The sequence below is a fragment of the Fukomys damarensis genome, unplaced genomic scaffold, assembly GCF_012274545.1.
Source record: "Fukomys damarensis isolate Sample0158 unplaced genomic scaffold, DMR_v1.0_HiC HiC_scaffold_2, whole genome shotgun sequence".
Taxonomy (NCBI): Eukaryota; Metazoa; Chordata; class Mammalia; order Rodentia; family Bathyergidae; genus Fukomys; species Fukomys damarensis.
Genome location: NW_022900914.1, coordinates 58,845,001 through 58,863,859, shown reverse-complemented (window position 1 = coordinate 58,863,859; position 18,859 = coordinate 58,845,001). Strand labels below are relative to the sequence as shown.

The 18,859-nt window shown below is 37.6% G+C and overlaps 1 protein-coding gene across 1 annotated transcript in view; it reads right to left on the bottom strand.

Annotated features, from left to right (window-relative positions):
• The window catches only part of Dnah6 (dynein axonemal heavy chain 6), a 205,335-nt gene extending 196,230 nt beyond the window's left edge, over window positions 1-9,105 (bottom strand). Inside the window, exons 1-3 of the mRNA XM_010635241.2 lie at window positions 9,019-9,105; window positions 8,015-8,247; window positions 3,214-3,384 (exon numbers count right to left, since the gene is read on the bottom strand). Coding sequence (XP_010633543.1) covers window positions 3,214-3,384; window positions 8,015-8,239 — 396 coding nt within the window. The 5' untranslated portion in view covers window positions 8,240-8,247; window positions 9,019-9,105. The remainder of the gene's footprint in view (window positions 1-3,213; window positions 3,385-8,014; window positions 8,248-9,018) is intronic.
• Window positions 9,106-18,859: the final 9,754 nt, after the last annotated feature.

Below are 18,859 nucleotides of genomic sequence, written 5' to 3'. Positions count from 1 at the left end.
AAAAAAAAAAAAAAAAAAAAAAAGCGGGGGATAAACATTACTTTCAAAGGCAAACATTTTGAAATTGAAAAAATTCTAAACTGTTGCTAGTGATTGATATTCCTTCTCAGTGCTCTCTACCCAGGTCCCCAAACCCTTCCCATAAGTGGGTCCCAGCATCAGGTCCATGGCTCCCTCTCCTTTGCCTCCATGGTTTTACATCGCACTGCTAGGAACTCTCTGGTAATCACGAGAGCTCACCACTCTCCTTGCTCAGTTGCTCAGCATCTACTCTACCTGTGGCCTCTCCTCTCAGGCTCCTCCCTATTCTCATCACCTTGATGCTTTTCAGTGAGTGAAATCTTGGGCAGTTGTTATCATGACCCATGATAAATTTTACTTCTCTGTGAATATGAGGGGTGCATACAATGAGTATTGGGGATTCTTGGAAACAGCCTTTGAGAAGCATTTATTATAATCATCTGCTCTGTAGACCAGTGTTCTGGAATTTAAATGTGCATGTGAATTCCCTGGGGGGGTCTTATTGAAATGCAGATTCTGATTCAGTACTGTGGGGTGGAGTCTGAGACTCCACATTTCTGCTCTGCTCACAGGAGATGTGGATCCTGCCAGCTCATGGTCCTCACTGGAAACGGCAAGGCTAAGTTCCATCCTCGCCATGTTCACACATTAGGGCTTCACTGTCTGTCCCTTCAGTGCCACTCATACCTTTCTTTGTTCATCCCCCAAAACTTTGGGGTAGCATCACTCACATCCTTTCCTTCTGCAGAAGACGTCAGTCACCTCATTTGAGGACATCTGCCGCAACCTGCAAAGGCCATCATCACCTTGTCTCTGGTAAGGCAAGGGTAATGGCCTAAACATAACAGAATCACCATACTGGGCTTGCTTTGTCGAGTAACAAATGCAAATATATGAGTGATTTCTTTAGTGCCTGTGGCAGAGCCTATAGAGGCTACCATTTCTACAAGAGATTTGTTATTATAAGCTCTGTGGAACAACTTTCTCAGAAAGTCTGTATTCACAAATATCATGATTCTCTAGTTCTGACAAAATATATCCCACCGAGTAGCAGTTTGAGAGAAGCTCAGCAAGATAAGAGCTGAAGGAAATACATCTTTAACTCAAAAGTTGTCATGGGTGGAAGTAGTGGTACTACTCTGCTTTGAAAGAACAGGCCAAACACGGTATTAAAAATGTGGAAAATCCATGTGGTCTTCTCTCAATGTTGCAACAAGGGGTACAGTAGAGTTCAGTGTTTTCACTATTTTAACAGAAAATATATTTATTTTCTTTATTATATCTTTTTAAAATTTTTATTGTATTGTAAATGAAAGACTTCGTCAGTAGTAGGGCTAAACACTGTCATAGGAGCACTTCTTTCTAGTTATATAACTGAATAAGAAGATGTGATCCATCTAGTAGCTGCATGTTCAGAGTTGGGATGCAGTAAAGGAAGCATTTATTCATATGCTGTAGATCAGCTATAGTAATTTTTGTTGATGGACGTCTGGTCTAACTTTAGAAGTCAATATTTTCCTTAATTCCCAGAGTCTTCCTTTCCTTTCTTGCCTTCACTTGCTTCCTCCCTTCCATACTTTGCTTCCCCCTTCTCTTCCTTCTCTCCCTAACTTCTTTTCCTTCCTTCCTTTCCTCCATATCCCCTTTCCTTTCTTCCTCTCATCCTCTCTCCCTTTCTTCCTTTGTCAGACAATTCACATTTCCATTTTATATTTATTCTGAGAAATCAGTACCTGAGAAGTTACCCTCTTCTCAGAAAAATAATTTTTTTCCTTTTATATGGAATATCCCACTTCCCCCGCCACATTTCCCTTTAACCTCTAACTCTTTACTGAATTCTTCACTGGAGCGACAATTAAAACCAGGACCCATGGCCCATAACCTCACATTCCATTTTAACTCTCTTTTGTCCTACATGGCCATCTCTTTAAGCTCTAGCTCTTGAAGCCCATTTTGTACCCAATGAATTAGTTTATGAGCAGTTAAATCTCTCTGGCTCTAAGCTCTCTCCTCTTCACAGAACCTATATTGGCTGAAGTTATGTAATTCATTTAATTTCTCAACTGACTTCAGTCTCTCAGGATGATTTCACCCAAAACTATAGCAAACTGCCCACCTCGCTTCTCCTTAAGCCCCAACTCCTTCACCTTATCTATTGCAATAACTTTCTACTCATTCCTCTGAGCTTAGTGAAATTCCTTCCTAAGGGTGTCTCTTCTTCTGTTAAATGACCCCTTAGCCACAGATATAAGGGTCCACTCCATTCAGTTCTTCACCATTTTATACATTAACTGAACAGTGAGTATTTAGTTGAGTATGCATTTTCCCACCTCCAAGCTCTGAAATCCTCAAAGACAGAGGCGGTCCTCAACTATCCAGCACTGTAGCCCAGTACCTGAAACCAAACTAGCATTCAAATATTCAGTGAGCATCAGAGGGTCCTTTAATCAAAAGTTCAGAGAAATCTTGGCTGTATTGGTGTCTTTCGTTTAGGTGTGCCCTTCACATTTTCTCCTACTTTTCTGTTTCTTTCTTTAATTATCCACAGATAACCTTTAAAAGCCAAGCTCTATTTATTTATGTTCTGGAAGACAATTTTACCACTCTACAATTCTTATCAGCTATAAAAGTTCTTTTGAGCTGACTCGGTCTATTTTATTGCTTCCAAAGTCTTCAAAGATTTTTGTTTTTGGTAAAAAAATGATGAAAAAATTTGAAAATAATTATATAAAGTTTAATACATTGTTACTTCTCCCCCCACCCTTTACTGGGGACCAAAATTAAACCTTGTGCTTTCAAGGCAGGCCACAGCACCACTGAGCTAAATCCCAGGCCCTTACATCTTTTAACATGGAAGAGAAAGTTAGAAGACACAGATGCTAAAAGCTTCCTTTATGATTTTCTTCTACTGTGCAAGCTTTCTTTAAATGAGAAGAACTGAGAGATACATCTGCCATATGCAACCTTTTAGAAAGTGATTTTGCTACTATTCTCAGGAGTTTTTTGTTTGTTTGCTTGTTTGTTTTGGTACTGGGGATCAAACTCAGGTCCTTGCGCTTGCAAGGCAGGCAGCAGAACCACTGAACTAAATCCCCAGCCCTTCTCGGGAGTTTTAAAAGAATATTAGCAGCGCTCTACAAAACAAAAATTAAACTAAGAGGATCACTTAGGTATTTTAATATTACACTGTACCTTCTTTTTTTCCATAGCATCTTCAGGCACCAGTGGAGCAAGTGATCTAACAGAACCTCTTTCTGCTATGCTTGCTCGTGGTTTAAGGATTCCACAAGTCATTAACTGAATGCGGTTCTGCTCATGTATGTATTCTGGCTGCTTATGATCTTGGTAGACTTTTAGCACTGGCTTTGAGAATAGAGAAATAAGTTAATTTTTTTTAACAGTGTGAACTTGCCTGATTCTTCACAACATGTGGGCTGTTGCCCTGTTAGAAAACGATCTCCTCCCTGGAATAATTTCCTACCAAACCCACAGTCCTACCAGCACTACGACTATTGTCTATCCCTGGACTATTGCTAGATTAAAACTTTTCTGCATAATTTTCAGTGATTTGGTACTTCAATTTACCACCGATACTTCTAGGAGGAAGGCTATCACAGAAATTCTCAGAGGCATGAAATCACAAACTTCCCAACTGTCCATGACAAACCCCACTGTTCATTGCCACTTTATGACAAGAAGGAATATTCTGTGTGCCAAAAAGATGGAAGTCACCAGGGCATGTGATGGCCTTGAAAATGGGAATGCTGACTTTTCTGAAAATACAGTGGAAAGTATGGGAAAAAACAGGATAGCAGTGGAAACAGGTACGAGCTCTTCGATTCCAATTCACAGGTTACTGAGGTAGACTGAAGATATCAGAGTAGTCTGGGTCTTATAAGCTCTCAAAATTAGTTAATGAAAGGTCCATCCTAAGATAAAGTTCCACATGGAAAAGTAGCTTCAGGGAATGGAATACTGACTGTGGGAGACAGACATGATAAGGGCAAAGAAAAGAGAAAGTCCAGATGAATGTGGGGAAAGGCAGCAGAGGAAAGATCCCAGAAAGTACAGCTATCTTTCTAATCAACTAGAGAAAAAAAAAAAAGATGAGGAAGCTCTACAGTTTGAAAACTGCTTACCCACCCTCCCCCTCAAAAAAGTACTGTAAAATTAATATCACTTTATAGATGTGTTGTAGCTGCGAGAAACAAAAAAGTTATAGGTAGCTCTCACATTGAACTTATCTTGAAAAAGAGAATAAAGAACAGAATATTAGCCCTGCATATACTAGCAAAGTACTGAATTGACATGTTTACAAACACTAAGGCAAAAGAACTATAATTCAAAGTGAGATAAAGTATATGAGAAACTATAAAAAAAAGAAAATGAAATTGGACTTAGAAAAATTCAGAAAAGGAGAGAAAAAAGGCTTTGCAGACAAGAAATAAGACTTATTTTTACTACTAAAAGAATGCACCAAGTATCTGGGACAGGAACTCAGAGTGACTTGTACCAACACTCACTCTGGTAAAGGTGCTTGAAGAAAAGAGGAAAAAGGAGAATCCAAGTGAGAAGGATCAAGTCACTTACAAAGAAATCTGTTTGTCATTAAATTTTGTAATCAGTGGTTTAAACCAGAAGAAAATGGAATACATCTTTAACATATGCCAGGAAAGAATAGTGATTCAAGGATTCTGTATACATTCAAACATGCATTCAAGTATAAAATTTGCAAACATGGTGCTATGAATATTCAAGAAAACAGGGGAGATTGTCCCCCTAGGGAAGCTACTAGGCAATACTAGACAACAGAAATGACTACAGAGATCCCAACAGTAAATTTGGTGGGAGGTAGTGGAAAAGTTCTGGAAATAGATGTTGGTTTAGATTGTACAGCACTGTAAATGCACTTAATGTCACGGAATTATACACTTAAAATTATTATGTATATTTTATCACAATACAAATGGTGGTGGGCATGTAGTACATACTTAGGTATCTATGACATACGATGACTATATACTCTGAGAAGGTACACACAGTACAACAATAAAAGATTAGGGACAATTTCTGAATAATAGAAAAAGTCACTGATTTATCTACAGCAGTAGTTCTTAACCTGGAACAGTGTTGTTCTCCCTTCCAAGTGTATTTTGCAATGTCAGAAGACATTACTGGTTATCACTGCTACAGGTTATGCCACTGGTGTTTGATGGGCAAAAGTCAGAGATGCTGCTAAACAAGCTTCAATGTGGGCAGCAGCCCCCACAGTAAACAATTATCTGGCTAAAAATATCAGTAACACCAATGCCTATACATTTTTAAGATTCTACAGCTCCTTACTATATCCATTCATTTATAATGAAATGAACTTCCTTATTCCAGTGATATTTTTTGTTCTGAAATCTGCTTCATCTGACAAATCTTTCCTAATATGGATTCAGAAAATTATTCTTTTTCATTTTTTTAATCTACCTGGAATTTAGTTTTTAGTATTATGGATATGGAACTCTTTCTTTTCTTTATACATAAATCAGTTGTTATAACACCACTTACTAAATAATTAATTCTTTTCTTCACTGAAGTTTTATGTTACCTCTGAAAAATATAAACTTTATATTTTGCTGTGGGTTTTTTTTCTGGGCTCTTTACGCTATTCTTTTGATCTTATAAGATTATCACACACTTTCTTAATTTTAAAAACTACTTAGTTGGGCATATAACTACATTTCTATAACTTTTCAAGATTGAATAAATAATTTTTATAGATTTGTTCTTTGACATGTATTTGAGGATAATATTGTCAAAATTCAAGAAACAGACTTTGGAAGTCTGATTAAGACAGAATTAAAATGATATAAACTAGGGAAGAATTTTATTACTACCCATATTGATTCTTGCCTTCCACAAGTATGGAAGACTATTAAGTAGGTTTTAGTGTTTCTCACTTAGGCTTTATGATTTTTTTCTGTATAAATATAATTAAAAATAGTTACTATTTTTCACAAATAGTGTAGGAACAGCTGAGGTAGTATTTGCAATAAATAATACTGGAACAGCTAGAAAAATAATTTGAGAAAAGATAAAATTTGATTCATATATCAGAATATAGTCCAAATGAAAAAGAGATACAGATATAGAAATTAATATCACAAAAATATTAAAAGAAAACAAAGGTGCACTATTTTGTAATTTGGAGAATGAGAAAGGCTTTTTAATTGTGGCTCAAAGGAAAGTTTGAGTTTTATCATGTAGGTTTATTATTACAGTGGTACTGATGTAACAATTTCAAAACTTTGTCATACGTTGAAGGGTTATGAAAATAAGTAAATATATTGGTGTTGTTAAGGACTGTGTTTTTCAATTCACTATGGCCATGTTATGGAACCAGCATAGGTGCCCATTAGGAAGAGTAGACAAAGAAAATGGAGTAGCATTTAGCCATAAAGAAGAGCTGAATCTTGTCATGTGCAGAAAAATGGTTGAAAGTAGACATCATCCTACCAAGTAAATTAATTCAGATTCACAAAGACAAGTATCACATGTTTTCCCTCAGTGTAGAATCTAGAAAAAAAGATGACATGAAGCATAAGGATGACTATTACACAAGAAGAAGGGGATTAGGAGAAGGGAAATTGGTATAAATTATCAAAATATATAATATGCACGTATGAAATTGCTGCAATGAAAGAGAGACAGAAAGGGGGGGAGAGGGAGAGAGAGAGAGAGAGAGAGAGGGAGTTGGGCTGTTCACTGTAGATGGGAGAGACAAATATAGAAGGGAGAAGATAAAAGAGAAGGTAAAAAAGGTCATAGGCTTTGGATTGGAATTTATAGGGTTAGTATGAATTTCAGATTTTAAAGATCAAATACATGCACACACTTTGAAACTTTGTATCTTTAAAGATTTAAATATATGCCAAGTAGTAACATGTGCACATGGTAGTCACATCCTGGGTTCCATGCGGCCTTTCCCACTAAAAAAGATGCCCCACGGCCAAATCATGGAAAAATACAAAAACCTGCTTCCAGGCCACTGTGAAATAACCAGCTGTGCCCCATCCACCACGGTGTTTTGCCAGGATATTCTGCCTTGAAGCCAGCTACCAAAGGACTAAATTTCTGAGACCTTGAGCCAAATAAACTTCTCCTCATTTAAATTGTGGGTATCAAGTACTTTGTCCCCCTAACAGGAAAGCTAATATAATCAGTATGTCTTATACAATCTTATTTTAAAACTATACACATTTCACACACTCATATATACAAATATATTTTAAAAACATACAAAACAGTTTGAAGAGCACGCAACCATGTGTAACAGTAAATAAGAGCTGAGAACTTCACTCTTTACACTTATTAACTGCTCCTTTATAATCATTTATAATTGTATTCCAAGGATATACTTTCCAAAGATTAAGTATTATCAGAGACACACATAACGTTTTTCAGAACACCAGGCATGTACTTTGAAAAATGAATATATATTACTTTTCCTGGAGTTTCAAGTATTAAATGTTACCCTAGGGACCATTAGAGAAGAGAAAGAGAAAGTGGGGAATGGAGGAGGGAAGGGCAGGCCAATAATACATGGTGGAAATCATCAAAATATGTTACATGTATCTATGAATCTTCCAGAAATGAAACCCATTGTCTGTATAACTAATATTCACCAACAGAAAGTGTTATCCTAATATGTGAAAGAGCCTCCGAATCCAGATAGGTCAGCATCTACCTGTATTGCACACAATCCTAGAGAAAAATTATCTGCTAGAAAACAGTTCACCACTACGTCCTCCAACTAAACAGACTGTGGAAATTTAATATTTGTTGAATAATATTTACAGTGTTTACAATTTCACAAACACATTCTTAGCTTTTAAAGTTTCCATCCCTTCTTTGTTTGTTAAGAGTCTAGAAATAACATCCATCCCTTAAAGCTGTGCTCTAACTTCAGTATAAGAAAAATGGAAAAAAATTTTTTTTAACTTACCAGAGGCTCCAGTTTTACAGGCTGCTGTCTTTTTCTTGTCCTCTCCTGAGCTTTTGTGGTGTGTCTAAATGTCAAGGTTTGTTTTTCAGATTCACTTTCTGTGGATGTTACATAACTTACTCTTCCCTTTGATTTTATATTACTTGGTCGTGAAAGTCTAGGATTTTCTAAAGTATCTGCAAGACTTTTCAGATCCATTTCACTATCTCTAGTCTGGTAAGTCATCTTTACTCCTGGAAAAGACAGGAAAAGGAAAAGAAAAATGAAACACTTGAAGTTTGTTAAAATGTAGATTCTGACTTGTACACTTTGAGGAGCAAAGTCCTAAAACACTAGAACTATGATCCTCTTGTAATGGTCTTGTGTTCACTACCAGACACACTCTCATCCCATCAGACGAATGCAGGTATACTTTAAAATACCCTTCAAAACAGTATCATACCACAACAGTATTGAACCAGGAGTTGGCATGTGAAGGTTGCAGTTTAGCTCAGTGCGGTCCAAGAAAATTGAGGGTCTCCTGTGTAGTTTTAATTTTCCAAGAAACCACATTCACACACACACACACACACACACACACACACAAAAGGAAAAAGAAAACAGATGACAGTAATTTTAATTATATACATCTAACACATTCAAATTTTTATTTCAATACATAGTATAAAATTATTAGTCAAATTTTATTTTTTCGACCTACTCCCTTTGTACACAGAGCACAACTAAGTAAGTACTAACCACACGCGTCTAGTGGCTGCCGTACTGAATAGCGCAGGACTCGATATGATCATTCAAATAGATGTTATACAAATCTCTTGATAACGCTATTCCTCACTTTCCACCCTTCTAAAATGATACGTAAATAGTAGGTAATCACTAAAATGCTTTTCCCTGAATTTCTCTGCCTCTCCTTGTCTTTCCTTATGCCCTTGGAAAATTATGCTAAGTTTCTGGCCCATGTCGGAGCTCTGCCTCCAAGGCTCGGTTGGTATCACGGGACTCACCACGTCGGACAAGAGCAACAGTAGCTGAAGGGTCTTCAGAGACTGAGCAATGTCTCCTGGTAGAGTAGAAAGTCAGCTAGCTTCTGTTTCTCGTTGCCTAGCAGCCACCAAGCCACTTCCCGTGCCACAGCGTGACCTATCACCACGGCAACACTTTAACGCTAACGAATGAAGGGTCTTGGTCCAGGAACTCGCCAAGTGATTGAACCATCAACGTCCCGGGATCGTTTGTTGCGTCTCTGGTTGGTGAAGAGCCCTCATGGCCCGCCCATTTCTCCCCGGAGCGGCGGAATTGAGCCCTTGGGCAGCGCAGACAAGACCGCAAAGGAGAGGGTTAAATCTGTTTGTTGTGTTTTCGACCCTCTACGCTCACTACCCGAACTTCCTACGGGAATCTCTTCTCCTGTTTGCCCTCAAGAGGCTCAAAACTGGCTTGAAGTTCGCTGGTTCAGGAATCAAGAATTTCAGGTGAGTTATGTATGTTGTGCGGACAGTTGGAGTCCCACTCTGGAAGGGCGACAGATCTGCCCTGACACCTCCGACACCCTCCTGAGAGAGTCCAAAGGTGCAGAAATGCGGGCTCTTCTTCCCCTCAAACTCCACTGTGAGTTTTCTGCCTTTCAGAGATACTTGCAGATGAGCCATTATTTTCCAGAACTGAAGTTAGATTCAATTTGAGGTGGATAAAACCTGCTTAAGGTGATAATATTCTGGCAAGATTAAATGATTATTGAGTTCAAGGTATCCACTGAAGATGTAGAGTACATGTAGATGTACACTGAGATGTAGAGTCATAATGGAGTGGAGCCCATGGTTACTGAGCAGCTAAATCATTTCAGTGATAGTCAAGAACTATAGAGAGGCACCATGACTTTGGCATTTCTCTAGCTTTTTATACAACCCACATTAACTGTTCCTATATCTCTGTTGTGATATACAATAAACTTTATGAGCAAATAAGAGATAGGAGGCTGTCACACTTGACAGTGGAGGTAGACAAAGAAGAAAAGCCCAAAGGACAAGAGGGGTGATAATTACCAAACAAAGGGAAAGTGAACTGCACCTCTGAGTCTGTGGTGATATTTCATTCTATTAAAGGTAACACACAAGTAGCACAGCAGATGCTGATGTGGAACCCTGGTTTATGCAGTACAAAATGCAGTTCCTTTTGCATATTTGTACCGTTTTTGAACTTTGCTCATCAATTCTCTTTAGAAACAAGATGCCCTTGGTTTGAATCCTGGATGATTTTTATAATGTCATTAAACCGTGCAGTAAGCCAATTCTTGAGGGAGGGAGAGATGGTGGAAAGATTGGTCATTGAGTACTAGGTTTAGCTTGGTAAGAGAGATAAGTTCTGGTGTTTTGTTACGTGGTTGAATTAAGAGTGTAATCAGTAGGTAATACCCGGTGATGCTGCTGCCAGAGGAATGAGGCTGAGAGTCCTATTATTGTCTAACTTGTGTGAATTGAGCAAGAGACAGGTTGGTATTTGAGCCTACAGATTCATAAAAGGATCATTGGGTAGGTGGCTGTGAGTCTAAGTTCATATACCAGTTTGACCATGTGCTTTAACATCTCTAACTGGTCCCTTCTGATCATTTTTATTCTGATATTAATTTTATTACTCAATAATACTTTTGCTGCTAAATTACAGTATGTATCCTCATAAAAATGTTATCTTACTAATTTTCTGAGTTCATAAAAAGCCAAGTCCCATTTTTTTTTATACTTAACCACTCCTTAACAATTGCCTATGACAGAATCTTGGGAAAGTTCAAAGGCTTAAAACTCTGGGTTACTAATCTCACTTTAATCCTCCCAAGGCCACACAACTAGTAAATTGTCAGTAAAAGAAAGAGCACACAATCACATGACATGGGCATTTTATTTTTTGGTATTTACTTAGAGAAATGAAAGCATATATACAAGTATTTTCATATAAAGGCTTGAGTATGAATGTTCATAGCAGCTTTACTTGTAATGATAAAAGCCTGGAAACAATCCAAATGGCCATAAACCAGTGAACAACAGCCATATGATACTTGACTATAAACAGCAATAAAAGGAACATACTGTTCATACATGCAAAAACATGGTTAAGTCTGAAAAACTATACTAAAGGTAATAGACACAAGAGAACATACTGTCTACCTACAATTACATGAATCTCTAGAAATTCTAATCTTTATGCAATTCTAATCTATAGTAAAAAGCAATAGACTAAGGACTGGGTATTTAGCTCCGTGGTTCCACTGCCTGCAGTGTAAGCACAAGGTCCCGAATTCGATCCTCAGTACCAAAAAACAAAAACAAAAACAAGAAATAGACTAGCTGTTGCCTGGCCCTGTGTAGAAGACTGACTAGCAAGGAGAACAAGAACTCCTTGACAAGTAATAGAAATATTTCATATCTTGATTATTTTGGTAGTTACAGGGTGCACCAATCTGTAGAAACTCCATGTATTATATATCTTAGAACATGTGGATTTTATCATATGTAAACTGTAACAATGAAATTGATTAAAAATTATATTTCTAGTATTACATTTCAAAATCACTTATGGGACTTTCTAACCATGAAGATTTCAGGTTTAATGACAGATCAAGTAAATCAGAATCTCAGGAATGGTGATCAGATAAGTATATGCTGAAAAATTTTTATAGATGATTTGCATGGACATCAGTTGTGAAAAACCACATTTGCAGATGAAAGATGACCAGATTATAAAGTTGTATTGAATAGACTAGTCGGGTCATAAAAGTTTGGATAACGTGATTGTATTTTTATGAGCATGGAAAAAATATACAGATGTATGTATATATATTTCCATGGAAACTATATGGAAGAAACTGTGTTTATGAGTATTTTTATGGTATACACTTTGCTTTTCTGTATATTTAAAAATAAAAACCATATAGTACTAACGTTGAGAAAAATGAGCTATTATAAAATTATCATATGAAAACATAAGAAAGCTTGAACTTGTCAGAGGCCAAGGAGAACGAATCATGAACAGTGGTGAAGGATTTGACCTTCAGTGAAGAGAAACAACATCCATTCCATGTAGGTGGCAGGAAAATGATGAATAGATAAATTGGAAGCTCTGGGACCAGATTTACTCTGTTTTCCCTGTGGAGCAGGCGATATGGTCAGCTGCTAGGAAGCAAGGAGGTGGGAATTGTAAAGGCTTCATACAACTGATATGGGGAATTGGTAACTTATCTTTAACCTTGGCCATCCAGTTTAATTTCAGTCTGTGAACTACTTACAGTTGTATTTATGTTTGTGTGTGTGTGTATGTTTTCTCTATAGCTTTGATCAGATTCTTAAATCTGTAACTTATTACTCCTCAGAGCTGGAACTATACCAACTCAGCAAGTGTGTGGTGCTTAGTATCATAGGTTAAAGAGTAAGGGGCTCAATTTCTGAGATGTTTGTGATACTTTACTTTGTTGCTGTATCACCACCTTCTGGCCAAGTGAATGTACTGCCAACCAATGTGGAGACTGAATGGGGACAGTGGCTTCTTAGCTTTGGAAGGGACTAAAGGCATCAACATACCAAAAAATATGAGAATAATTACTACAAAGTTTTCCTCCAAAATGTTGATGCAATGTATGTATGAGTGAGAAGTCCTGGCCAAGCTCAGGTAATTATATTCTAGAAATTAAAAGTCATTTGAATGGGCACTTTATTGTATATAAAGATCACATAGAAGGTGGGGTGCGGTGGCACACACCTGTAATCCTAGTACTCGGGAGGCTGAGGCATGAGGATTGCTGTGAGTTCGAGACCAGCCTGGGCTACATAGTGAGTTCCAGGTCAGTCTCAATTAAATAGTGAGACCCTGTCTTCAACAACAACAAAACAAACAAAGATCACATAGAGGGCTGGGGATTTAGCTCAGTGGTTCCAGTGCCTGCCTCCCAAGTGGGAGGACCTGAGTTTGATCCCTGGTACCACCCCCACAAAAGAAAAGAAAAATAAAGAAAAGATCACATAGAGAGAAATTTTGCAACATTTATTAATTTTTGAAAAGCTACATATATTCTTTAGAGGAAGTTTCTTTTTTAGAAATTTGCCTTAAAAATATTTGATCAAGAACACACATTCAAATAAGGATTTTTATTTAAGGATTTTTATAGAAGCCATGTTTAAATGAAACATGATACTCAATGAATTGACATCACCCCTAAAACAAGGAAGTAGAATTGTATATATTGAACAGGGAAAGGTACTCAGCATAGAAGTGAGAACAAATGCCAGAATACTACGCATTATTCTTTTCTGTTGAAAGAATTGTACATTTGGTAGGTAGGTAGTCAGTACATAGAGTATAGAATCTGTGCACATAAAATATGTTGTTTACATATAGTATAGAGCAGGGGTTAAACAAATTCTATACTGTGGGTCAAATCCAGACCACTACCTGTTTCTGTAACTAAAGTTTTATTGGATTACAGCCATACCAATTTGTTTACATATTTTGTGTGGCTATTCTTACATTTCAACAACTGAGTTGAGAAGTATGGCAAAGATCCTAAGGTCCTTAGGTAAAAAATATCTACTATCTGGCTAGGCGTGATTGTGCATGCCTCCAATCTCAGTAGTTGGGAGGCTGAAGTAGGAGGATCACTACCAGTTCAAGACCAGCCTAGACTACATAGTGAGACCTTGTCTTAAAAAATAAAACAAAAAACTATCTGGTCCTTTAGGGAAAAGATTTATCAACCTCTTGCTATAATCACCTCTCTCTATATATATAGATATAGATATAGATATAGATATAGATATAGATATAGATATGTGTGTGTATTATATATAATATAAATAATACATAATAGTAGGTATAGACACTAATCACTGGTTCAAGATAGTCACTCTAATTTTACTAGAGTAAGTATTCTAGGAAATTTCTCACCGATGTTAATTTTTGCCTCTGTCATGATTCTGTAATGTGCTGTTATTTTTAATCTTAAAACACTGGAACTCAGTAAGCTAATAGCAGATGCTAGAAATTGTGCTTTTGAATGTTTAGACAGTGACACACAGTGGGCAACAGTAGGAAGTTCTGAAAGTTACATGCTCCAAACCAGCTTTATTTGGATAAAAACTTTGAAAAGGATTATTCCTGTAGATGTCAAGACAAACGTAGTATTTTGAATATACCAGACTTGTCTCATTCTCTCTTAAACGCTACTGTTTTAGTTATTTTTCTTGTTGCTGAGACAAAATACACACACACACACACACACAAGTTAAATGAGGAAATGTTTATTTAAGCTCAGTTTATAGAAGTTTCAGTCCATAGTTGGCTGGCTTTAAGGCAGGGTGGCATGGCAAAGGGACATCACAGAGGAGAAACAGTCCATGGCACAGCAGGCAGGAGGCAGCAAGTAGTAGCAGCAAGCCTCCTTTTTTTGTTTTATAAGTCTTTTGGGTGGTGCCATCCACACCAAAGGTGGAGCTTCCCATTACCCATACCCCATCCCCAGGAGAATGGGAATATATTCTCTGGAGAGGGTGAAACAAAGAGTCTCTAGACTAAGGACACTAGGCACATTGGAGAGTGGGTACCTAACTGAAACAAAGGAGTCACGGTGATCCCAGAATGATGACAGAGGATATTCAACTATTTGAATTTCTTCCACCAAAGACAGTCCACAGATGGAAATTTTTAGCTTTAAAACAATGACATCCCTGAGAAATCAGGATGAATTGATCACCCAAAATTCAAAATAGTAGCAGTTGGACCTCCACTCTCCAGGTAAGAGGAACAGTTAATCTCTTCTGAGGGATTTGACCAGCCTAAGGGAGTGGTGGTGATTCTATATTTAATCAAGTGGCCAGTTCAGAGCAACCTTGCAGTGAACAGTCTTCAGGTGTGTGTGTGTGTGTGTGTGTGTGTGTGTGTGTGTGTGTGCATGCGCATGCCAACTAGTCACTCTCAAAAATAAGCAGACATCTAAGGATATTGTAGACAATTTAAGGAAAACCAAAGACAGAAATCAAAACATTCAAACAAACAAATAAACAAAGAACACCCAACGTTAGTGGTAAGCTCATGATTCAGATTGCCATGATTGCAGTCTATGTTTTTTGTTTGTTTGCTTTTTTGAGACATGGTCTCATTAGGTAGTTAAGGCTGGCTTGGAACTTACTGTGTAGTTAAGGTTGGCCTAGACTTGTGGCAATCCTCTTGCCTCAGCCTCCCTAGTGCAGGGATTACAGGCATGCACCAGCAAGCCTGGCTGGAGTCTTTATCTTGAATTTTAAAAAGATAATTCTTTTGCCCTGCATCCTCAGCCATCATTTCAGCATTCACAACAGAAAGGAGGGAATAAGGTAAAGGTTATATCTCTTGCTTTCTAGCAAAAAACTCAATGCTCTACATTAGATTTCAACTTATGTTTCAATGGCCAGAACTAGAAACGATCACATATAGCTAAAAGGGAGGTTGAGAGAGTAGGGACAGAATTGGTATAAGTGGATTGAAGTCATCATTATCCACTGTATAAACCTGGACGTTGTGACTACTACCCCAAATTCAGACTCCATAACAAGGAAGAATAGACAAAAAGAGTGTATAGGGAAGTCGTGTCTGATACAGGATAGCAAGTCAAAATATTAAAAACACACCTGGAAGTGAGACTCTTGCACTGAGAATGCGAAATGGTATAGACTGAGAAAACAGCTTGGCAGTTTCAGAGAAAGTTAAAAATATACTCCTCATATGACCTAAATATTCCACTCCTAGAAATTTTCCTAAATGAAATAAAAACATATGTTTACTCAAAAGCCTGTAATGCAGGTCTTTCTAGCATTTTTAGGTTTGATCTCCAAAAATTAGACACAATCTTATGATCATCAATGAGTGAATGGATAAATAAACTGTGGTGCATGGATCACATGCTTTGTATTAAGCAGTACAAAAAGAGTAACTACTGATACATGTCACATACTTGGATATATCTTAAATGCAAGTGAAAAACCCTCAAAATTATATTCTTAAAATTTCACTTATATAACACTTTGGAAAAGTCAAAACTATAGGGTCAAAAAATAAAGTCAAAAAATAGGTCATTGATGATTATGGGCTGGAGGTGCGAGGAAGGATTTGCTGCAAAGAAGAATGGTGGAACTTGGGAGGGCAGTGTTCTTTATCTTGATAATGAGGGTGATTTTACCACTGAGAACATTTTTAAGAATGCAAAGAATTGTATGCAAAAGGGTGCATTTTACTGAATCAAGTTTATACAGAATGACAAGTAAAAAAAGAAAAGGAAGGAAAGAAGGCAAGCAAGCAGCTGAGACTTTCTGGAAGAAGTTAAGGAATGACATGAACATAGAACATGGGTATATCCTACATCAGCAGGAAGAAAAATATGATAGATACAAATGTTTCGGTTGTTTTAGGCCAAAAGACCAAGGCTTGAAAGATGTGAAAACTGAAGAAATGTTAGCTCTGGAATTTGTGGTGCGTACATGGCAAGGGTATTTGTTGTCACTAGGGCCTGAGGAACATAAGATTTAAAAATATCAACAGAGGTGTCATTCCAAGAATTGGTTGATGGTGAGTCTCTCAAAGGCTGTTCCCTGGACAACACTATTTACCATAATGTAGAAACTTATTAGAAATGCAAATTTTATAGCCCTACCTTAGACCTACTCAGTCACGAGCTCTGGGGAAGAAGTCTAGCAATCCATTCCTTCTAGGTGATTTTGATGCATGCTTAAGTTTAATGAAACTTATGTTTTAGATGAAAACAGTACGGGTTCAAGGAATAAACTCTGGATTTGATCAGTTCAGGATGAAGTTCCCCCAAGCCCACAGACCGTATTCTCTCTTCAGCTCTTAGAGTAAGAAGGTACAAAGATGAGCCAATTGTATGCTCTAAGGGAAAAGGAAGGAAGGGAGGGAGGGAGAGAGGAAGGAAGGAAAGAAATAAGAAAAAAGAAAGAAAGAAATGGAGGTAAGATGATAGGGAAATGACAGAAAGGGGGAAATAAAAGATAAATATATTTGTCAGTTTTACAGAAACCTATGACCATGTGAAGATATTGGTTGGGCCCCTTGCAGAGCCTTGAAAAAGATTTGTTTGTTCAAGTGAGGGGCTTCAACTTTAAACTCCATTCAATTAAAGGTAAATTTACACCTACAAGGACAATATATATCTTTTATCTTTTAAAGTATATTGTATATAAAGAACATTTTTAATATCCATCACTCTAACTCCTGTGTCATTCTCAAGAAAGAAAGAAAACAACCTAAACCTAACAAATAACACATAATTTCCTTGTGGGACTATGAATTACAATGTATATCCTGGTCTTACTTTTCTCATTGCTGAAACAAAAATACTTGGCACCCACAAGTTAAAGCTGGTAAGGTTTATTTCAGCTCACAATTTGTAGAGGTTTCAGTCCATAGTCAGCTAGCTCCAAGGCAGGGTGGCAAGGCAGAGGGGAATCACAGAGAAGAAATAGTCTATGGTGTTTCAGGCAGAAGGCAGCAAGCAGCAGATGCTACAAGGCTGCTTTCCATTTCTCCCTTTATATTCCATCCAGGCCATGAGCATGTTGATTGGTGTCACCCACACCCAGGGCAGGGTTCCATTATTTACACCCTTAATTACAGTATCACATCTTAAATCCACATTCATACACTGTAAATCTAGCCACTTCTGAAAAGCCCAACCTATGACTGCATGAAAAATTGTGGGGACATCTATTACAAGCACAACAATGCCCTATGTAGCAATTGTGTGATGTAAGTGCTGACCCTAAAAAAACCTAACATGTACGTACACTATTAGTATTTTAGGAGGTCCAATAAAATTCTCCACATTTCCCTAAACAGATTCAGAACTAGAGTGGTACCTTGGTTCATGAATGATTAAGATTTTGAGATGTGCCCAGTGTGGTGTCGTGCACTTGTAATCCCAGCACTTGGGAGGCTGAGGCAGGAGGATTGCTGTGAGTTCAAGACCAAGCCTGCGCTACATAGTGAGTTCCAGGTCAGTCTGAACTACATAGGGAGACCCTGTCTCAAAAAAACAAAACAAAACAAAACAAAAAAACCCAAAAAAGATTTTGAGATGAGACGGTTATCCTGGCTTACTAGGTGGGGCTTTATACCAGGGAAGGAGAAACATCAGAGTTACAAAGAGCAGTGGTGGAAGGAGAGATTGGAGTAGTATCCTCTGAAGACACAGAAGGAACCATGAATCAAGATATGTGGTTGCACGCTAGAAGTCGGACAAGACAAGGGTTTGTTCCTCGGGCTTCCAGAATCTATGTAGCACTGCCAACATCTTGATTTTAGGTTTCGGATATCCAGAACAGTAACAGAATCAATTTATGTGTTTTAAAAAGCATTTTTTTAAAAAATTTCATTTTTGTTGTGGTATAGTGATTTTGGGTTAATCACTTGCCTTTATCACATTACTATTTCCAGAGACATTTTATACTGATTAAAATTTTAGCCAAACTTTAAAAAATATGATTAAATTGCTCTATTTCTATTGTTTGAAATAAGTAAATTTGTGGTGATTTCCTACAGCTGTCATAGAAAATTAGTATACATTCCAGGATTACAGTTTTGGGGCATGTAGATGTAGTATTCTCTGTTTTCCTCTGCATCTCTTTGTGAGCACGTCTGAATTATTATCTTAGAACAATTACATTTTGATCATTCCAGGTCCAGGAGGACCTGCTTGGGCCCAGACTGCAGATAGGATAGCCGAGCCTTTCCCGTCCAGGCCTCCAACATCTCTCCAGCGCCAGGAGGGCCTGCTTGATCCCAGACCATGGTAAGTATAGCACCGCCCTCTGCTAC